The sequence below is a fragment of the Oncorhynchus keta genome, chromosome 10, assembly GCF_023373465.1.
Source record: "Oncorhynchus keta strain PuntledgeMale-10-30-2019 chromosome 10, Oket_V2, whole genome shotgun sequence".
In the NCBI taxonomy this organism is placed as follows: domain Eukaryota; kingdom Metazoa; phylum Chordata; class Actinopteri; order Salmoniformes; family Salmonidae; genus Oncorhynchus; species Oncorhynchus keta.
The window spans coordinates 66,446,341-66,463,399 of NC_068430.1; the positions used below are offsets into that span (position 1 = coordinate 66,446,341).

Below are 17,059 nucleotides of genomic sequence, written 5' to 3' on the forward strand. Positions count from 1 at the left end.
ACATCTCATTCTCCACTAGGAGCGATAAAGTCCTAGACCACTGTTACTCTATCCGCAAGCAAGCATACAAGGCACTTTCACGTCCCCCCTTCGGAAAATCAGATAATGACTCTATATTCCTGCTTCCTATCTACAAGGTCAACCAGGAAGTATCTGTGATGCTCTCCATGGAGAAATGGTCCTCTGAATCGGAGGCTATGCTACAGGACTGCTTTGCTAGCGCTGACTGGAATATGTTCCGGTACTCCGCTGATAGCATCGACAAGCTAACCACCTCCATCAATGGCTTCATTAGGAAATACATCAGCGACGTTGTCCCCACAGTGACGGTTCACTGCTTCCCCAATCAAAAGCCCTGGATTAACACAGAGGTTGGCGGTTTACCGCACAAAGGGCTATCGCTGCCAACACAGAGTCTACGGCTGAGGACACAAAGTCCCGCTACGATCTCCACTGAGCCATCAAACAAGCAAAAGAACAATATAGGAACAAGCTGTAATCCTATTACATAGACTCCACCGCCCACCGCATGTGGCAGGGGCAATAGTCCATTACGGATTACAAAGGAAGGCCCAGCCATGATCTGCCCAATGATGCCTCTCTACCAGAAGAACTCAGTTAATTTAATGCACGCTTCTACAAAAACAACACAGAGTCATGAATGAGGGCCACCCCAGATCCGGAGGACTGGTGGATCTCGGTAATCAGGTAAACACTCACAAGGCCGTGAGGCTGGACAGCATTCCAGGGCACGTTCTCAGAACTTGCGCAGAACAGCCATTTACAACCTCTCCTTGTCTCAGTCTCTAATCCCCGCATGTCTCAGGCTGACCACCATCATTCCTGTTCCCAAGAACTCTAAGACTACCTGCCACAATGACTATCGCCCTGTAGGACTCACATCTGTAATCATGAAGTGTTTTGAAAGGCTGGTTATGGCACACATCAACTCTATCATTCCAGACACCCTAGAACCTAGACCCACTCCAATTTGCATTCTGCCCCAACAGATCCATAGATGACGCAATCTCAATTGCACTCCACATTGATTTCACCCACATAGATAAGAGTAATACCTATGTGAGAATGCTGTTCATTGACTACAGCTCAGCGTTCAACACCATAGTCCCCTCCAAGCCCACGAGGAACCTGTGACTGAACACCTCCTTCTGCAACTGGATCCTGTATTTCCTGACAGGCCGACCCAAGGTGTTGAGGGTAGGCCTCCGCCACACTGATCCTCAACACGGGGGCCCCACAGGGGTGTGTGCTTAGTCCCCTCTTGTCCTTCCTGTTCACCCACGACTGCATGGCCACGCACGACTCCGACACCCTCATCAAGTTTGCTGACGACACAATGGTGGCAGAAGAGGACTGGCCACCCCTCAAAGCCTGGTTCCTCTCTAGGTTTCTTCCTAGGTTTTGGCCTTTCTAGGGAGTTTTTCCTAGCCACCATGCTTCTACACCTGCATTGCTTACTTGTTTGGGGTTTTAGGCTGGGTTTCTGTACAGCACTTTGAGATATCAGCTGATGTAAGGTCTATATAAATACATTTGATTTGATTTAATTTGGTAGGCCTGATCACAGGTGACTATAACACCGCCTACATGGTGGAGGTCAATGATCTGACAGCGTGGTGCCAGGACAAAAACCTCTCCCTCAACATCAGTAAGACCAAAGAGCTGATCATGGACGACATGAAACAGGGGTGTGAGCACTCCCCCATTCACATCTACGGGGATGTAGTGGAGTGGGTCGAGAGCTTCAAGTTGCTCTGTATCTAAATCAGTAAGGACTAAAAATGGCCCACACAGCCGTGAAGAAGGCATGACAGAGCGTCTTCCTCCTCAGGAGGTTGAAAAGATTTGGCATGGGCACTCAAATCCTCAAAAAGTTATACAGCTGCACCATTGAGAGCATCATGACTGGCTGCATCACTGCTTGGTATGGCAACTGCACCACCCTCGATCGCATGGTGCTACAGAGGGTGGGGCGGACAGCCCAGTACATCCCTGGGGCTAAGCTCCCTACAATCCATGACATCTATATCAGGTGGTGTGAAAGGAAGGCTCGGAAAATTGTTGAAGACTCCAGCCACCCAAGCCATAAACTGTTCTCTCTGCTTCTGCACGGCAGGCCGTACCAGTACGTGATATCAACAGGCTCCAGAACAGCTTCTATCCCCAGCCATAAAACTGCTAAATAACTCATCTCAGTTACCCAGAGGTTTCTCATGAAAGTTTCCATTTCCTGTTTTACTTTTGGAGGGATTATGATTACCTTCTTGCCAAGGAAGGAAGCGAAGTCTCCTCCCTTGCAAATGGAAACTCTCGGCCAAAGCCCTCCCTATCATGGCTAAAAAGAAGGGGGGGAAATGATATAGCCAAGTTTGACTTTGTGGCTGTGGAATCTAGTGGAAACCATTTATCATCTGCACACAGGCCTGAAAATCACTGCACCAGTTTACGCACTGCCTTCGCCCCAATTCTCATTCATCCAAATAATCAATGATGAAAACAGAAAACCAGGAACCACTGCCGCTCGTAATCACATTATTCTATGTGAGCCTTGACAGATTCTCGCCATTTCATCTGTCCATGAGATTTGACTAAAAAGCTAACAATCACTACACAGACAATCTGCATTACCCGTTGTATGTATTCTTTTTTTTTCCTGCACTGACTCAATGTACACTCACAGGACTCTACACACTCACAGGACTCTACACACTCACAGGACTCTACACACTCACGGGACTCTACACACTCACAGGACTCTACACACTCACAGGACTCTACACACTCACAGGACTCTACACACTCACGGGACTCTACACACTCACAGGACTCTACACACTCACAGGACTCTACACACTCACGGGACTCTACACACTCACAGGACTCTACACACTCACAGGACTCTACACACTCACAGGACTCTACACACTCACAGGACTCTACACACTCACAGGACTCTACACACTCACAGGACTCTACACACTCATAGGACTCTACACACTGACTCAATGTACACTCACAGGACTCTACACACTCACAGGACTCTACACACTCACAGGACTCTACACACTGACTCAATGTACACTCACAGGACTCTACACACTCACAGGACTCTACACACTCACTCACACACACTCACATCGATACTCCAACACACACACACACACACACACACACACACACACACACACACACACACACACACACACACACACACACACACACACACACACACACACACACACACACACACACACACACACACACACACACACACTTTGTTAAAATTTGTTAGATTACTTGTTAGATATTACTGCACAGTCGGAACTATAAGAACAAGCATTTCACTACACTTGCATGAACATCTGCTAACCAGGTGTGTGTGACAAATAAAATGTGATTTGATTTGACACACACAAACACTTCATTCTCTCACACACACACACATTCATGCTGACTCTACACACATACACACACACTCACACAATCACCATACACGCTGCTGCTACTCTGTTGATCAGACACAAGTGAAGAATGTTCATGTTTGACAGGAATGAACATGCAGGACCCCCCGGAGAAAATATATGAAGCATGAACTATGTAAAGTGACCTCTGCCTGTCCTCTCCCCTTCAAAAAGATGACAGACCGCACAATCTAGTGTGCCATGATTATGTCCTAGCTAAATTCCCAAATCTGTCCCTCCTACCGGGATGACTATCTTTCATCCCCTCACCTCTCCACTGCAACTTTTCATAAGTGGTTGCTATAAATAAGAATGTGTTCTCTTCTCAGTCAATTCACCTGGTAGAATAAGAGTTAAATAAACTCCCCACCTCTCAGTTTAGATTGCAGGATGTGCCTAACTGTGGCAGGTAGCCTAGCGGTTAGAGAGGTGAGCCAGCAAGCGGGTTGACGTCATCGCTACTTGTTTTTGTATGAAGTGTTGACAAGCTGAATGTACCGAGCCGTCTGTTTAAACTACTAGCACACGTCTCGGACACCCCCAAGACATGCCACCAGAGGTCTCTTCACAATCCCCAAGTCCAGAACAGACTATGGGAGGCGGACAGTACTACATAGAGCCATGACTACATGGAACTCTATTCCACATGCAAGCAGTAGAATCAGATTTTAAAAAACAAGTAAAAATGTGTCTCATGAAATAGCGGGGATTGTAAAGAGACACACACATGCATACATAGTAATAGGTTTATACGGTGGTTATATGACATTTTGTATCGTACATTTTGTATCGTCGATATGTAGTGGTGTAATAATGTTATATGATGTACTGTTTAATCTTTCGTTCTCTATGTAATGTAAGTGCTTTAATGTGTTTGGACCACAGGAAGAGTAGCTGCTGCCTTGGCTGAGGGTAATCCAAAATAAAATAAAAATTAAAAATACAGAAAACAGAATGATGGTGTCAGTAAGTCAGAGCATCTTTATTGTATTCACAATGGGGTCTGTTGGTGTTCCATCCAGATGTAGTGGAATATGTTTTTCTGGAGGTGTTAAGCATAGAAATAGAATTACCAGAAAAGAAAACCCATTGAAGTCAATGTTCCATGATGGGTGTCTGAGGGGCTTGAGCCATTCCAGAAAGAATAGGAGGATGGTATGGACACCCCATACTAGAGTTAAACAGAGCTGCCCTTAACAAATAACAAAGATAATGAAGATCGTCGTTTCAGGTGAATATTCCCTTTGTATAAGTTGAAACGTATTTTAGGTTGCATGAATAAAGCAATGGGGAGCAGCAATATTCCATGTGCTGGCCTCTCATTTCCTATACCCATTCTACTAATTATATTTCAATGGTGTTAACCCGTTGCCTACACCTTGCCGTCCACCATTTCCTCTGTGACAATCACCATCTTGCTTGTGGTGGAGTTGGAGGAGCTGGGGCCGGAGCTGCAGGAGCTGAGGCAGGGGCTGTGAGGAAGGGAAACCAATGATTAGCATAGTTAGCATCTATGAAAGTTGTAGAAAGTTGTGTAAGTAATGCCCCCTAATGTGTGGTCTGTGAAAATAATTATGGCTCACCATGCTGATGGAGTGGTGCCTGGCTACAACAACTTGAGGGATAGTGTTAGAGTCCAGGTGAAAGTGAGATACTTGAGGGATGGTAGAGAATGATGAAAGAGTCAAATGTTGATTATTGCAGAAAGTTGCAGAAAGTTGTGTAAGTAATGTGCCCTAAACTGTGGTCCTCGGTCAGATGTTTGTAATTACGGCTCACCATGGTGAGCTGTGACTGCAGTTTGGCTTCCAGGCCCTGCAGTGTGCGACGGATCTCCGAAATCTCTGACTTGGAGGTCTGGAGAACCTCTGTGCTGGACGCCACCTCCTTGTTCAACGTCTCTGTCTGTAAAACACAATAAGTGGTCAATCATCACAGAAACACACCAACATTTCAGCTCATGATAGAATGTGACAATGTTACCAACTAGAAGTAAAGGACATCTACACCATGAACACAGTTTAGGGGTTCTAGAAGTTCTACCGTGGTCTGGAACCAGGACTCCAGGTCACGCAGCACCAGTCCTGCTGGCCATCCTCATGGCCAGCAGCTCCTGTGGAGAAACACATGGTGCTGAGTTTAAAGGATTAAGACGTGACGGACCACTGACTGATGGTAACAACTTGACCTGCCCTCTGTCTTCATTAGGAATTTGAACACCATTGCTTATCACAGATGTGCTTGAAAGCCACCACCACCCTCCCATGATGAAACCATAACCGCCACCGCCGCTGCTACCCCTTCTATGACTTCAGTTTCTGGATTCTTTGACAATTTTTGGGGCCTTCCTCTGACACAGCCTAGTATATACTGTAGGTCCTGGATGTCAGGAAGCTTGGCCCCAGTGACGTACTGGGCTGTACGCACTACCCTCTGTAGCGCCTTACGGTCAGATGCTGAGCAGTTGCCATACCAGGCGGTGATGCAACCGGTCATTACCGCCTGTCCTTTTCCTTAAACTTAACAGTCCATTGTTGCTTCATAGTGTTTGTGATTTTATGCATAGACTCAGGTACCATTATATTAAGTTTCACTTAACTTTATTCATTTTCCATCCACTGTAGTTGTCTGCAGCTCCAACAAAAGTAGTTTTCCTTCCTTTTCCAACTTTATAGCACCATGGGAGGAGTCATTACTCCAGGCATTGTACCCCATGAAATATCACCCCAGATGTGATTAATGATAGAACGTACTGTTCTTTTCCCTTAACACCTTGGCATGGAATTTGGCTTCTGCAGCAAGCAAGAACAAGCTATTGCTTGTTTGCATATTTCCATATAACCAGAGCATGCTCCAGATGTTGCCATTTGAGTCCCATGTTCTGAATGTGGGAAAGTTGATTTGCATTTTGTTAAAGGCCATGAGCATTGCAGAAGTTATGTTCTCATGTTAATGATTTGCAGTAGAATGGATTATTGTGACATTGGTGGAGATGTTGCACTGCAAACAGCTATTGCCTTTAAGTCAACACGGCCTAACTAGAATATGTAACAAAAAAGTTACATTTAACCTTTGTTGGTAAATTGTCACCATAGCTGACATATTATTAACATGCAAGTTGCAGTGATATCTCACTGGGCTCACCATGTAATTTCTGTGACGAACACGAGGGAGACAGAGAGCTGGTTTCAAGCGCAGGGCACAGCAGATGTTTAATGTAAAGGAACATAGCAGGAGGCAGGTAGCTGGGTCCAGGGGCAGGCAGCAGGTCATACACAGGTGGTCCAAAAAGGCTAGTAAACGTAGTCCGGGAGATCAGGAAATAGGTAGATAACAGGAAATCTGATAGGCTAAAGACATCGTTAGTGAGGCAGGCAAAAACTATCATACATAGGAGGATTACGTCACGTGAAAACCAGCGCTCCAAATAGAAGTGTGTCAAAACCAAACAATACTTCACAACGATTGGGTGCAAAGAAATGAACTAAATAGTGTGTGATAATGACATACAGGTGTGTGAATAGGTGATCAGAATTAGGTTGATTGGGATCTGGAGAGTGAACTGTATGCAGGGGATCTATGTGTTTGAGAGTGTGAGCTGGAAAGTGGCCTGGGAAGTGAGCTGCATTCAGGGGATCTACGTGTATGAGAGTGTGAGTTGGAAGCAGACGTTACAATTGCAACATGGACAATTGGGTGATATTTGGTTGAGATGTTGATCAATGAGATTATAAACTATATTCACCCATTGAAAAAGACCAACAGTTTGTTGAATTCCCAATGTGTTATCACTATGCTTTAAACCATCCAAAAACAATGGAAAAACATGGTCAGATTTTTTGTTTCGTTGTTACCTAAATGTCTTATATCTGCACTTTCAACCGTTTAGCACAAGGTTCAAATGGCAAAACAATGACAAATGTTGTGTATTTGTACAACTCAATGTGTTGTCACTGTGCTTCGTCTAATAGCACAACCAAATGAGCTGAATTGCAGTTTGCATTAAAAGTACATGGTGCAAGCAAGGGCGGACTAGAACCAGAAATGTGTCCCTGGCATTTCTGTTTCAAAGCTAAGTTCCTGCAATTCTACTTCGTTTAGCATGACATCTATTGTTGGGTATGCTATTTCATGATAATAATTATGATCAAATGTAGTCTAGAGTAAATTGCACAGCCATATCCCACTCTTATCCCTCCATTCCCCACTTTCTTTCGTACCCACATTACTCTCAAACCCAGAGGAGTAAAATTATGCGAGGAGTGTTTTTGCCTCTGGTCACAAAAGTTTAAGTTTGCATTAGTCAAACATTTCTATCTCTATAACATCTCCTAAACTCTCCTGGTTTGTGTCATGCATATGTGCATCTCTCAAATATATAGAAAAACATGTGCTATGACATGGCAGTGTGCAATGTACTCTCATGGCCATACCTGCACTCTGCTGGCTTTTACAAACTCAGAAACTGGCATCTTGGTGCTGGCGTGAGATCGAGGATGGTGGGAGGGGAAGAGGTTCATGTGGTCCATAATAACCTTTTTCTTTTATACACTTCATTGTCTTCACCATCAGTCTTTGCAACCTCAAAAAATAAAATGTTCTGTCTGCATGTTGTTTTTAATGATTGGTATTGATAATTAATATATTCATAGAAACCTGTATCTGGGATGTTTTTTCCATCAACACGTCTCCTTCTCCAGTTGGGGCGATAAAGTCCTAGACCACTGTTACTCTATCCACAAGCAAGCATACCAGGCCCTTCCTCGTCCCCACATTGGCAAATCAGATCATGACCCTATACTCCTACTTCCTGTATACAAGGTCAAACAGGAAGTGCCCGTGACATGCTCCACAGAGAAATGGTCCTCCGAATCGGAGACTAAGCTACAAGACTGCTTTGCTAGCTCTGACTGGAATATTTTACGTTACTCAGCCGATAATATAATTCCATGGGGTTAACCCATTGCTTGCCCCTTGCCATCCACCATTTCCTCTGTGACGATCACCACCATGCGTGTGGTGGAGCTGGAGGAGCTGGGGCCGGAGCTGCAGGAGCTGAGGCTGGAGCTGAGGCTAGAGCTGGAGGAGCTGAGGCCGAAGGTGAGACAGGAGCTGAGGCCGGAGCTGTGGCCGGATTTCGAGGAGCTGAGAAAGAGGCTGTGAGGAAGGGAAACCAATGATTAGCATAGTTAGCATCCAAGAAATGTGTAGAAAGTTGTGTAAGTAATGCCCCCTAAATGATGGTCCGTGTAAATAATTACGGCTCACCATGCTGAGCTGTGACTGCAGTTCAATCTCCAGGCCCTGCAGTGTGTGACAGATCTCCGAAAATCTCTGACTTGGAGGTCTGGAGAACCTCTGTGCTGGACGCCATCTCCTGGTTCAACGTCTCTGTCTGTAAAACACAATAAGTGGTCAATCATCACAGAAACAAACCAACATTTCAGCTCATGATAGAATGTCACAATGTTACCAACAAGAAGTAAAGGAACATCTACAAAATTAACATAGTTTAGGGGTTCTAGAGGTTCCACCTTGGTCTGGAACCAGGACTCCAGGTCACGCTGGTTCTTGGCACTAATGGTCTCGTATTGCTCAAGGATCTCAGACATGACTCTTGTCAGGTCCTTCTGTGGTGCTGCGTCCACCTCCACGTTGATCTGTCCTCATGGCCAGCAGCTCCTGTGGAGAAACACATGGTGGTGAGTTTAAAGGATTAAGACGTGACTGACCACTGCCTGATGGTAACAACTTGACCTGTCTTCATTATACATTTGAACACCATTGCTTTATACAGATGTGCTTGAAAGCCACCACCCCCTCCCATGCCAAAACCTTAACCTCCACCACCACAGGTTAGTTGAGGTCATTTGTAAAAGTGACTATGCATAGATAATAAACAAAAAGTAGTAGCAGTATAAAAACAAAGGTGCAGGAGGCAATGGGAGTTGGGGGTCAATGTAAATAGTCTGGGTTGCCATTTGATCAATTGTTCAGCAGTCTTATGGCTTGGGGGTAGAAGCTGTTAAGGAGCCTTTTGGTCCAAGACTTTGCGCTCCGGTGTCGCTTGCCGAGAGAACAGTCTATGACTTCGGTTTCTGGAGTCCTTGACCATTTTTGGGGCCTTCCTCTGACACAGTCTAGTATATACTGTAGGTCCTGGATGTCAGGAAGCTTGGCCCCAGTGACGTACTGGGCTGTACGCACTACCCTCTGTAGCGCCTTACGGTCAGATGCTGAGCAGTTGCCATACCAGGCGGTGATGCAACCGGTCATCACCGCCTGTCCTTTTCCTTAAACTTAACAGTCCATTGTTGCTGCATAGTGTTTGTGATTTTATGCATAGACTCGGGTACCATTATATTAAGTTTCACTTAACGTTATGCATTTTCCATCCGCTGTAGTTGTCTGCAGCTCCAACAAACTTAGTTTTCCTTCCCCTTACCAACTTTATAGCACCATGGGAGGAGTCATTACTCCAGGCATTGTACCCCATGAAATATCACCCCAGATGTGATTAATGATAGAACGTACTGTTCTTTTCCCTTAACACCTTGGCATGGAATTTGGCTTCTGCAGCTTGCAAGAACAAGCTATTGCTTATTTGCATATTTCCATATAACCAGAGCATGCTCCATATGTTGCCATTTGAGTCCCATGTTCTGTACGTGGGAAAGTTGATTTGCATTTGGTTAAAGCCAATGAGCATTGCAGAAGTTATGTTCTCATTTTAATGATTTGCAGGGTCAAACAGGAAATATCCGCTCCATAGTGAAATGGTCCCCCGAATCGGAGACTAAGCTCCAAGACTGCTTTGCAAGCGCTGACTGGAATATTTTACATTACTCAGCCGATATCATCGACAAGCTAACCACCTCCGTCAACGCCTTCATTAATCGAAAGCCCTGATTTAACACAGAGTTTGGCACTAAGCTAAAGGACAGGCTTAGCTCACACAGGGATATCGCATCCAACCCCAAGGCTATGGCTGAGGACACAAACAAGTGCAAGAAGTCCTGTTACGATCTCCAGACAGCCACAAACAAGCACAAGGACAATATAGGAACAAGCTGTAATCCTATTACACAGACTCCGACACCCGCTGCATGTGGCAGGGGCTACAGTCCATTACGGATTACAAAGGAAGGCCCAGCCATGATCTTCCTTCTCTACTAGAAGAAAATGCATTTAATGCACGCTTCAACAAAAGCAACACCGAGCTGTGCATGAGCACACCCACCATTTCAGAGCCCTGGGTGATCTCGCTATTCAGGTAAACACTCAGTATTCCAGGGCACGTTCTCAGTGCTTGCGCAGAACAGCCATTTACAACCTCTCCTTGTCTCAGTCTCCAATCCCCACGTCTCAAGCTGACCCCCATCATTCCTGTTCCCGAGAACTCTAAGACTACCTGCCACAATGACTATCGCCCTGTCGGACTCACATCTGTTCATGAATTGTTTTGAAAGGCTGGTTATGGCACACATCAACTCCATCATTCCAAACACCCTAGACCCACTCCAATTTGCATACCGCCCCAACAGATCGACACATACTCAATTTCACTCCACACTGCTCTCACCCACCCAGAGAAGAGGAGTACCCACGCGAGAATGCTGTTCATTGACACCTCCCTCTCCAACTGGATCCTGAATTTCCCGATAGGCCAACCCAAGGTGGTGAGGGTAGGCAACATAACCTCCGCCACACTGACCATCAACATGGAGGCCCCAAAAGGGTGTGTGCTTAGTCCCTTCTTGTTCTCCGTGTTCACCCACGACTGCTTGGCCAAGCACGACCCCGACACCATCAAGTTTGCTGACGACACGACGGTGGTAGGGCTGATCACCGGTGACTATGAGACCACTTACAGGGAGGAGGTCAGTGATCTGTGTGGTGCCAGTACAACAACCTATCCCTCAACATCAGTAAGACCAAGGAGCTGATCGTGGACAACATTAAAGAGGGGGGGTGAGCACTCCCCCATCCACATCGAAGGGGATGTAGTGGAGTGGGTCGAGAGTTTCAAGTTCTTCGGTTTCCAAATCACTAAGGACTTAAAATAGCCCACACACACAGTCGTGAAGAAGGCGTGACAGTGCGTCTTCCTTCTCAGGAGGTTGAAAAGATTTGGCATGGGCCCTCAAGTCCTCAAAAAGTTATACAGCTGCACCATTGAGAGCATCATGACTGGCTGCATCACTGCTTGGTATGGCAACTGCACCAGCCTCGATTTCATGGTGCCACAGAGGGTGGGGTGGACAGCCCAGTACATCCCTGGGGCCAAGCTCCCTACAATCCATGACATCTATATCAGGCGGTGTGAAAGGAAGGCCCAGCCACCCAAGCCATAAACTGTTCTCACGGCAAGTGGTACCAGTACGTGACACCAATGGGCTCCTGAACATCTTCTGTCCCCAGCCATAAAACGGCTAAATAGCTCATCTCAGTTACCCAGAAACTTATCGTAAAGTTTGCCATTTCCTGTTTTACTTTTGGAGGGAATGTCGTTAACAATTATGATTACCTTTGTGCAATGGAAGGAAGCAAAGTTTCCTCCTTCGCCACATGGAAACTCTCTCAGTCCTCCCTTTAACTAATTTCACCAGTATTTATCATGACTTTGTGGCTGTGGAATCTAGTGGAAACCGCTTATCATCCGCACACAGGTTTAAAAATCACTGCACCAGTTTACGCACTGCCTTCGCCCCCATTTCTGATTCATCCAAATAATCAATGATAAAAACAGAAAACCAGGATCTACTGCCGCTCGTAATCACATTATTCTACGTGAGCTTTGACAGATTCTCGCTGTTTCATCTGTCCATGAAAATCTGTCGACGAGATATTACTAAATAGCGAACCAAATCACGACGCGGTCTATCTGTACTGACCCTTTTTATGGATTTCTTTATTTTTGCACTTACTTTATGCACACTCACAGGACTCTACACACTTACATTGATACTCCAACAAACACACACACACACACACACACAGTCTTGCACAGCTAACCGTGTGGGGACATACATTTCAGTCCCACTCAAAATCCAATTTTCCTTAAAGCCCTAACCCTAACCCGTAGCCTTACCTTAACCATAACCTTAAACCCATACCCTAACCTTACCCTAAACCTAACCCTAGCTCCTAAACCTAATTCTAATTCTAACCCTAACACTAATTCTAACCTTAACCCAAACCCGCTGGAAATAGCCTTTGTCCTTGTGGGGATCAACAAAATGTCTCCAGTTGGTATTCTTGTGGTGATTTCTTGTCCCCACAAGTATAGTTAACACACACACACACACACACACACACACACACACACACACACACACACACACACACACACACACACACACACACACACACACACACACACACACACACACACACACACACACACACACACATACACATACACACAGACATTGTTAAAATTTGTTAGATTACTTGTTAGATATTACTGCACTGTCGGAACTAGAAGAACAAGCATTTCGCTACACTCACAGGAACATCTTCTAACCATGTGTATGTGACAAATAAAATGTGATTTGATTTGACACACACACACACACAGAACACACACATTCATGCTGACTCTACACACATACACACACACTCACACACAATCATCATATACGCTGCTGCTACTCTGTTGATCAGACACAAGTGAAGAATGTTCATGTTTGACAGGAATGAACATGCAGAACCCCCCCCCAGGAGAAAATATATGAAGCATGAACTATGTAAGGTGAACTCTGCCTGTCCTCTCCCCTTCAAAAAGATGACAGACCGCACAATCTAGTGGGCCATGATTATGTCCTAGCTAAATTCCCAAATCTGTCCCTCCAACTGTGATGACCATCTAATCATCCCAAGCTTTCTAATCGACCTTTTCACCCCCTCACCTCTCCCCTGCAGCTATTCCCAGGTTGTTGCTATAAATAAGAATGAGTTCTCTTCTCAGTCAGTTCACCTGGTAGAATAAGGTTTAAATAAAGCAATGGTGTACACCCACCTCTAAATTGTTCCTACTGTGCAATCACCCATAAAGGGTGGCAGGTAGGCTAGCAGTTAGAGAGGGGAGCAAGATTGAATCCCGGGTCTGATGGGAAAAATCAGTCGGGAAGTGAGCTGGCAACCGGAGGGTTACTGGTATCAAGTCTTAGACATCATTGCCTGCTGTTGTGCCCTTGAGCAAGGCACTTAACCCCCCACAACAAAAGCTTCCCGGGCATCCAGTGTGGCAGCATTTTCTGGAATTGTCCAAGCCGTTTAAAGGCACAGTCAACTTCTGACCCACTGGAATTGTGATACAGTGAATAAGTGAAATAATCTGTCTGTAAACAATCATTGTGAAATTACTATTACTACACCTCTCCAGAAAATCTGTATGTATGTGTGGGTCGGGTAAAAAGAGGAAGTCATTTCGGATTGGACATTGTGTGCAATTGACCAATATAAAGTTCTTAATCTTAATCTTAAAAACAATAGAAACTGAAAGCAGATGAACAAGGTTTTGCAAAGTAAAGGAATACTTTTATTATTATTCCCCCTACTAAAATGTACTTTACAATGACATTCAGCCAGTGGCATGAAGTGTTCAGTTTTATTTTTAGTTTGATTATTTATATAAATAGAGCATGCAATAGCTTGTTTGTGTGTAAACACTACCGCTTAATTTTAGCCTCAACCTTTTATAATTCATAACTTATTATCTGGTTGTTCATGGATGTCACACGGAGCAGAGTACAGCAGTGCAACATAGAGCCGCTGTCACTCACCAGATTCACCTGTAACTCAACCCCTGTCCATTGGCATTACGTAACTGGTTCTTCCAGACATACAATGTAGAAACAAACAGACCCTCTTTGCCTGAACTAATATGTAATGAAGAAGACATTCTATAGCAATATTCTCTAGAACACAATCAAGTGATATTATGGCTTTTATAAACAATGCTAAATCAGAAATGAGCAGTCAGTCGGTCAGTCCGCATTGACATGTTCACACATAGAAGGAGCCAGGGAGAAGCAATCAGTTTAGATAAAAGCAATTAATCTGAATGCATGAATTACTATATTGGATGAAGGCAGAATGCATTTAGTTGTGCAACTGACAAGGTTTCTCCCTTTCCCTTACATGTGGTTTGCATATTGACTGATGGCTGTGCACCACCGTAAGTAGAGCACTACTTTTCAAGCCTTGTACGAGTTTCTCAAGTCTCCCACAGTCATATCTGTCAACACTAACTCACTCCACCGTGTGGTTTCACTGGTTTCAGAGATATGAATGCTTTATAATAGACTGACTATATGAATCTGTGAGTATGGAAGTCATAGCAGATACACTTTGTGCTCTCACTTCATATGACTTGATTTCAATTTTTACATCTTTCCACAAACACTCTTCATACAGTATATAACTCTGAATCTAATGCTTGAATAACTGAGAGTTTGATTGATAGAGATAGAATGATATAATTTTGCATTCAATGTTGCATTCAAATTTCTACAATCAGCATTTCTAAACAAATATTGGCAAGTATTAAACTCAGTACGAGTAAATGTCATAAATATATTCAAGATCATACTGACACATATACTTCCTCAAGACCATAGAATTGGCCTCATGTGCAAAAGATGACACTCTATATGATAGTCAGATGTATAGGAGCATGCCAGATCAGATACATCAAGTTGAAAGACACAGAAGACAGAATGATGGTGTCAGCAAGTCAGAGCATCTTTATTGTATTCACAATGGGGTCTGTTGTTGGTGTCCCATCCAGATGTAGTAGAATATGTTGTTCTGGAGGTTTTAACCATAGAAATAGAATTACCAGAAAATAAATCCCCATTCAAGTCAATGTTCCATGATGGGTGTCTGAGGGGCTTTAGCCATTCTAGAAAGTATAGGAGGACGTTATGCACTTCTTAAACTAGAGTAAACCAGAGCTGGCCTAAACAAATAACACTGATAACGAGGATAGGGATTTTTTATCTGACAAATACTTTTTATAAGTTGTAATGCTGTATTTTAGGTTGCACGAATAAAGGACTGGGGAAACGCAATATTCCACGTTCTGGCCTCACATTTCCTACAACCATTCTAGTAATTATATTTCTATGTGGTTAACCCATTGCTTGCTGCAGTGCTCGCTGTGTGTGTGGGACCTTAAGAGGTGTGTTTGGTTTCACTTGAGGAGACAACCTTGCCATCCACCATTTCCTCTGTGACAATCACCACCTTGCGTGTGGTGGAAGTGGATGAGCTGGGGCCGGAGCTGGAGGAGCTGAGGCCGGAGCTAGAGGAGCTGATGTGGGAGCCGGAGGAGCTGAGGCCAGATTTCGAGGAGCTGTGAACAAGGCTGTTAGGAAGGGAAACCAATGGTTAGCATAGATAGCATCTATGATCTATGATCATAATATCTATTAAAGGTCATACAGCTGTAGATTCAAGTCAAAAGTAACCATGGCTCAAACTAAGGTCAACTTCAAATGAACATTGTTTTTAAAATCAAATGTTGAGGGACACATCCAATCCCATTCTGCCTTACCCGCTAGCCTCTCCGTCCAGCAGCCTCCTGTACTCAGCGATCTCCATCTCCAGGCGTGTCTTGATGTCCAGCAGCATCTTGTACTCCTGGCCCTGGCGTTCCATGTCGCTGCGGAGAGACACTAGCTGCTCCTCCAGGCTGGTCACTTGGCTCTGGAGGCGTCCCAGCTGCATGGAGTAACGGCCCTCCGTCTCCGCCAGCGTGTTCTCCAGGGAGCCTTTCTATTGGCCGGGAGAGACAGGGATGAAAAACTGTGGGAGTAAGTTTGGAATTTGGAATGTTTACTGTCATACTGAAAAAGTTATCTCTAGTAATTGAATGTGAAGGCAGGTAGATGTTAGCTATAGTAATGGAGTGGTGCCTGGCTACAACAACTTGAGGGATAGTGTTAGAGTCCAGGTGAAAGTGAGATACTTGAGGGATGGTAGAGAATGATGAAAGAGTCAAATGTTGATTATTGCAGAAAGTTGCAGAAAGTTGTGTAAGTAATGTGCCCTAAACTGTGGTCCTTGGTCAGATGTTTGTAATTACAGCTCACCATGCTGAGCTGTGACTGCAGTTCAATCTCCAGGCCCTGCAGTGTGCGACGGATCTCCGAAATCTCTGACTTGGAGGTCTGGAGAACCTCTGTGCTGGACGCCACCTCCTTGTTCAACGTCTCTGTCTGTAAAACACAATAAGTGGTCAATCATCACAGAAACACACCAACATTTCAGCTCATGATAGAATGTGACAACATTACCAACAAGAAGTAAAGGAACATCTACACCATGAACATCGTTTAGGGGTTCTAAAGGTTCTACCTTGGTCTGGAACCAGGCCTCCAGGTCACGCTGGTTCTTTGCACTACCGGCCTCGTACTGCTCACGAATCTCAGCCATGACTCTGGACAGGTCCTCCTGTGGTGCTGCGTCCACCTCCACGTTGATCTGTCCAGTCATCTGCGTCCTCATGGCCAGCAGCTCCTTTGGAGAAAAACATAGAGGTGAGTTTAAATGACTAAGAAGTGACTAAC

At 44.7% G+C, this 17,059-nt stretch overlaps 1 protein-coding gene and 1 long non-coding RNA gene across 7 annotated transcripts in view; both read right to left on the minus strand.

Moving 5' to 3' along the window:
* Window positions 1-17,059, minus strand: part of LOC118389259 (keratin, type I cytoskeletal 13-like) — a 36,479-nt gene that overhangs the window by 5,839 nt on the left and 13,581 nt on the right. The window contains exons 4-7 of one of the 6 annotated variants that reach the window (XM_052527703.1): window positions 16,848-17,009; window positions 16,583-16,708; window positions 16,045-16,265; window positions 15,207-15,855 (exon numbers count right to left, since the gene is read on the minus strand). The exons of 4 other annotated variants lie outside the window; for them this stretch is intronic. In XM_052527703.1, the coding sequence (XP_052383663.1) occupies window positions 15,663-15,855; window positions 16,045-16,265; window positions 16,583-16,708; window positions 16,848-17,009 (702 nt within the window). In that variant the 3' untranslated portion in view covers window positions 15,207-15,662. Of the gene's footprint in view, window positions 1-15,206; window positions 15,856-16,044; window positions 16,266-16,582; window positions 16,709-16,847; window positions 17,010-17,059 lie in introns of those variants that run through there. One more of the 6 variants, XM_052527702.1, reaches the window with a different exon arrangement.
* Window positions 4,438-5,253, minus strand: LOC118389266 (uncharacterized). Its single transcript, XR_004826700.2, has 2 exons — window positions 5,066-5,253; window positions 4,438-4,954 (listed from the first exon to the last, which is right to left on the minus strand). It is a non-coding gene; the product is annotated as an uncharacterized LOC118389266 (long non-coding RNA).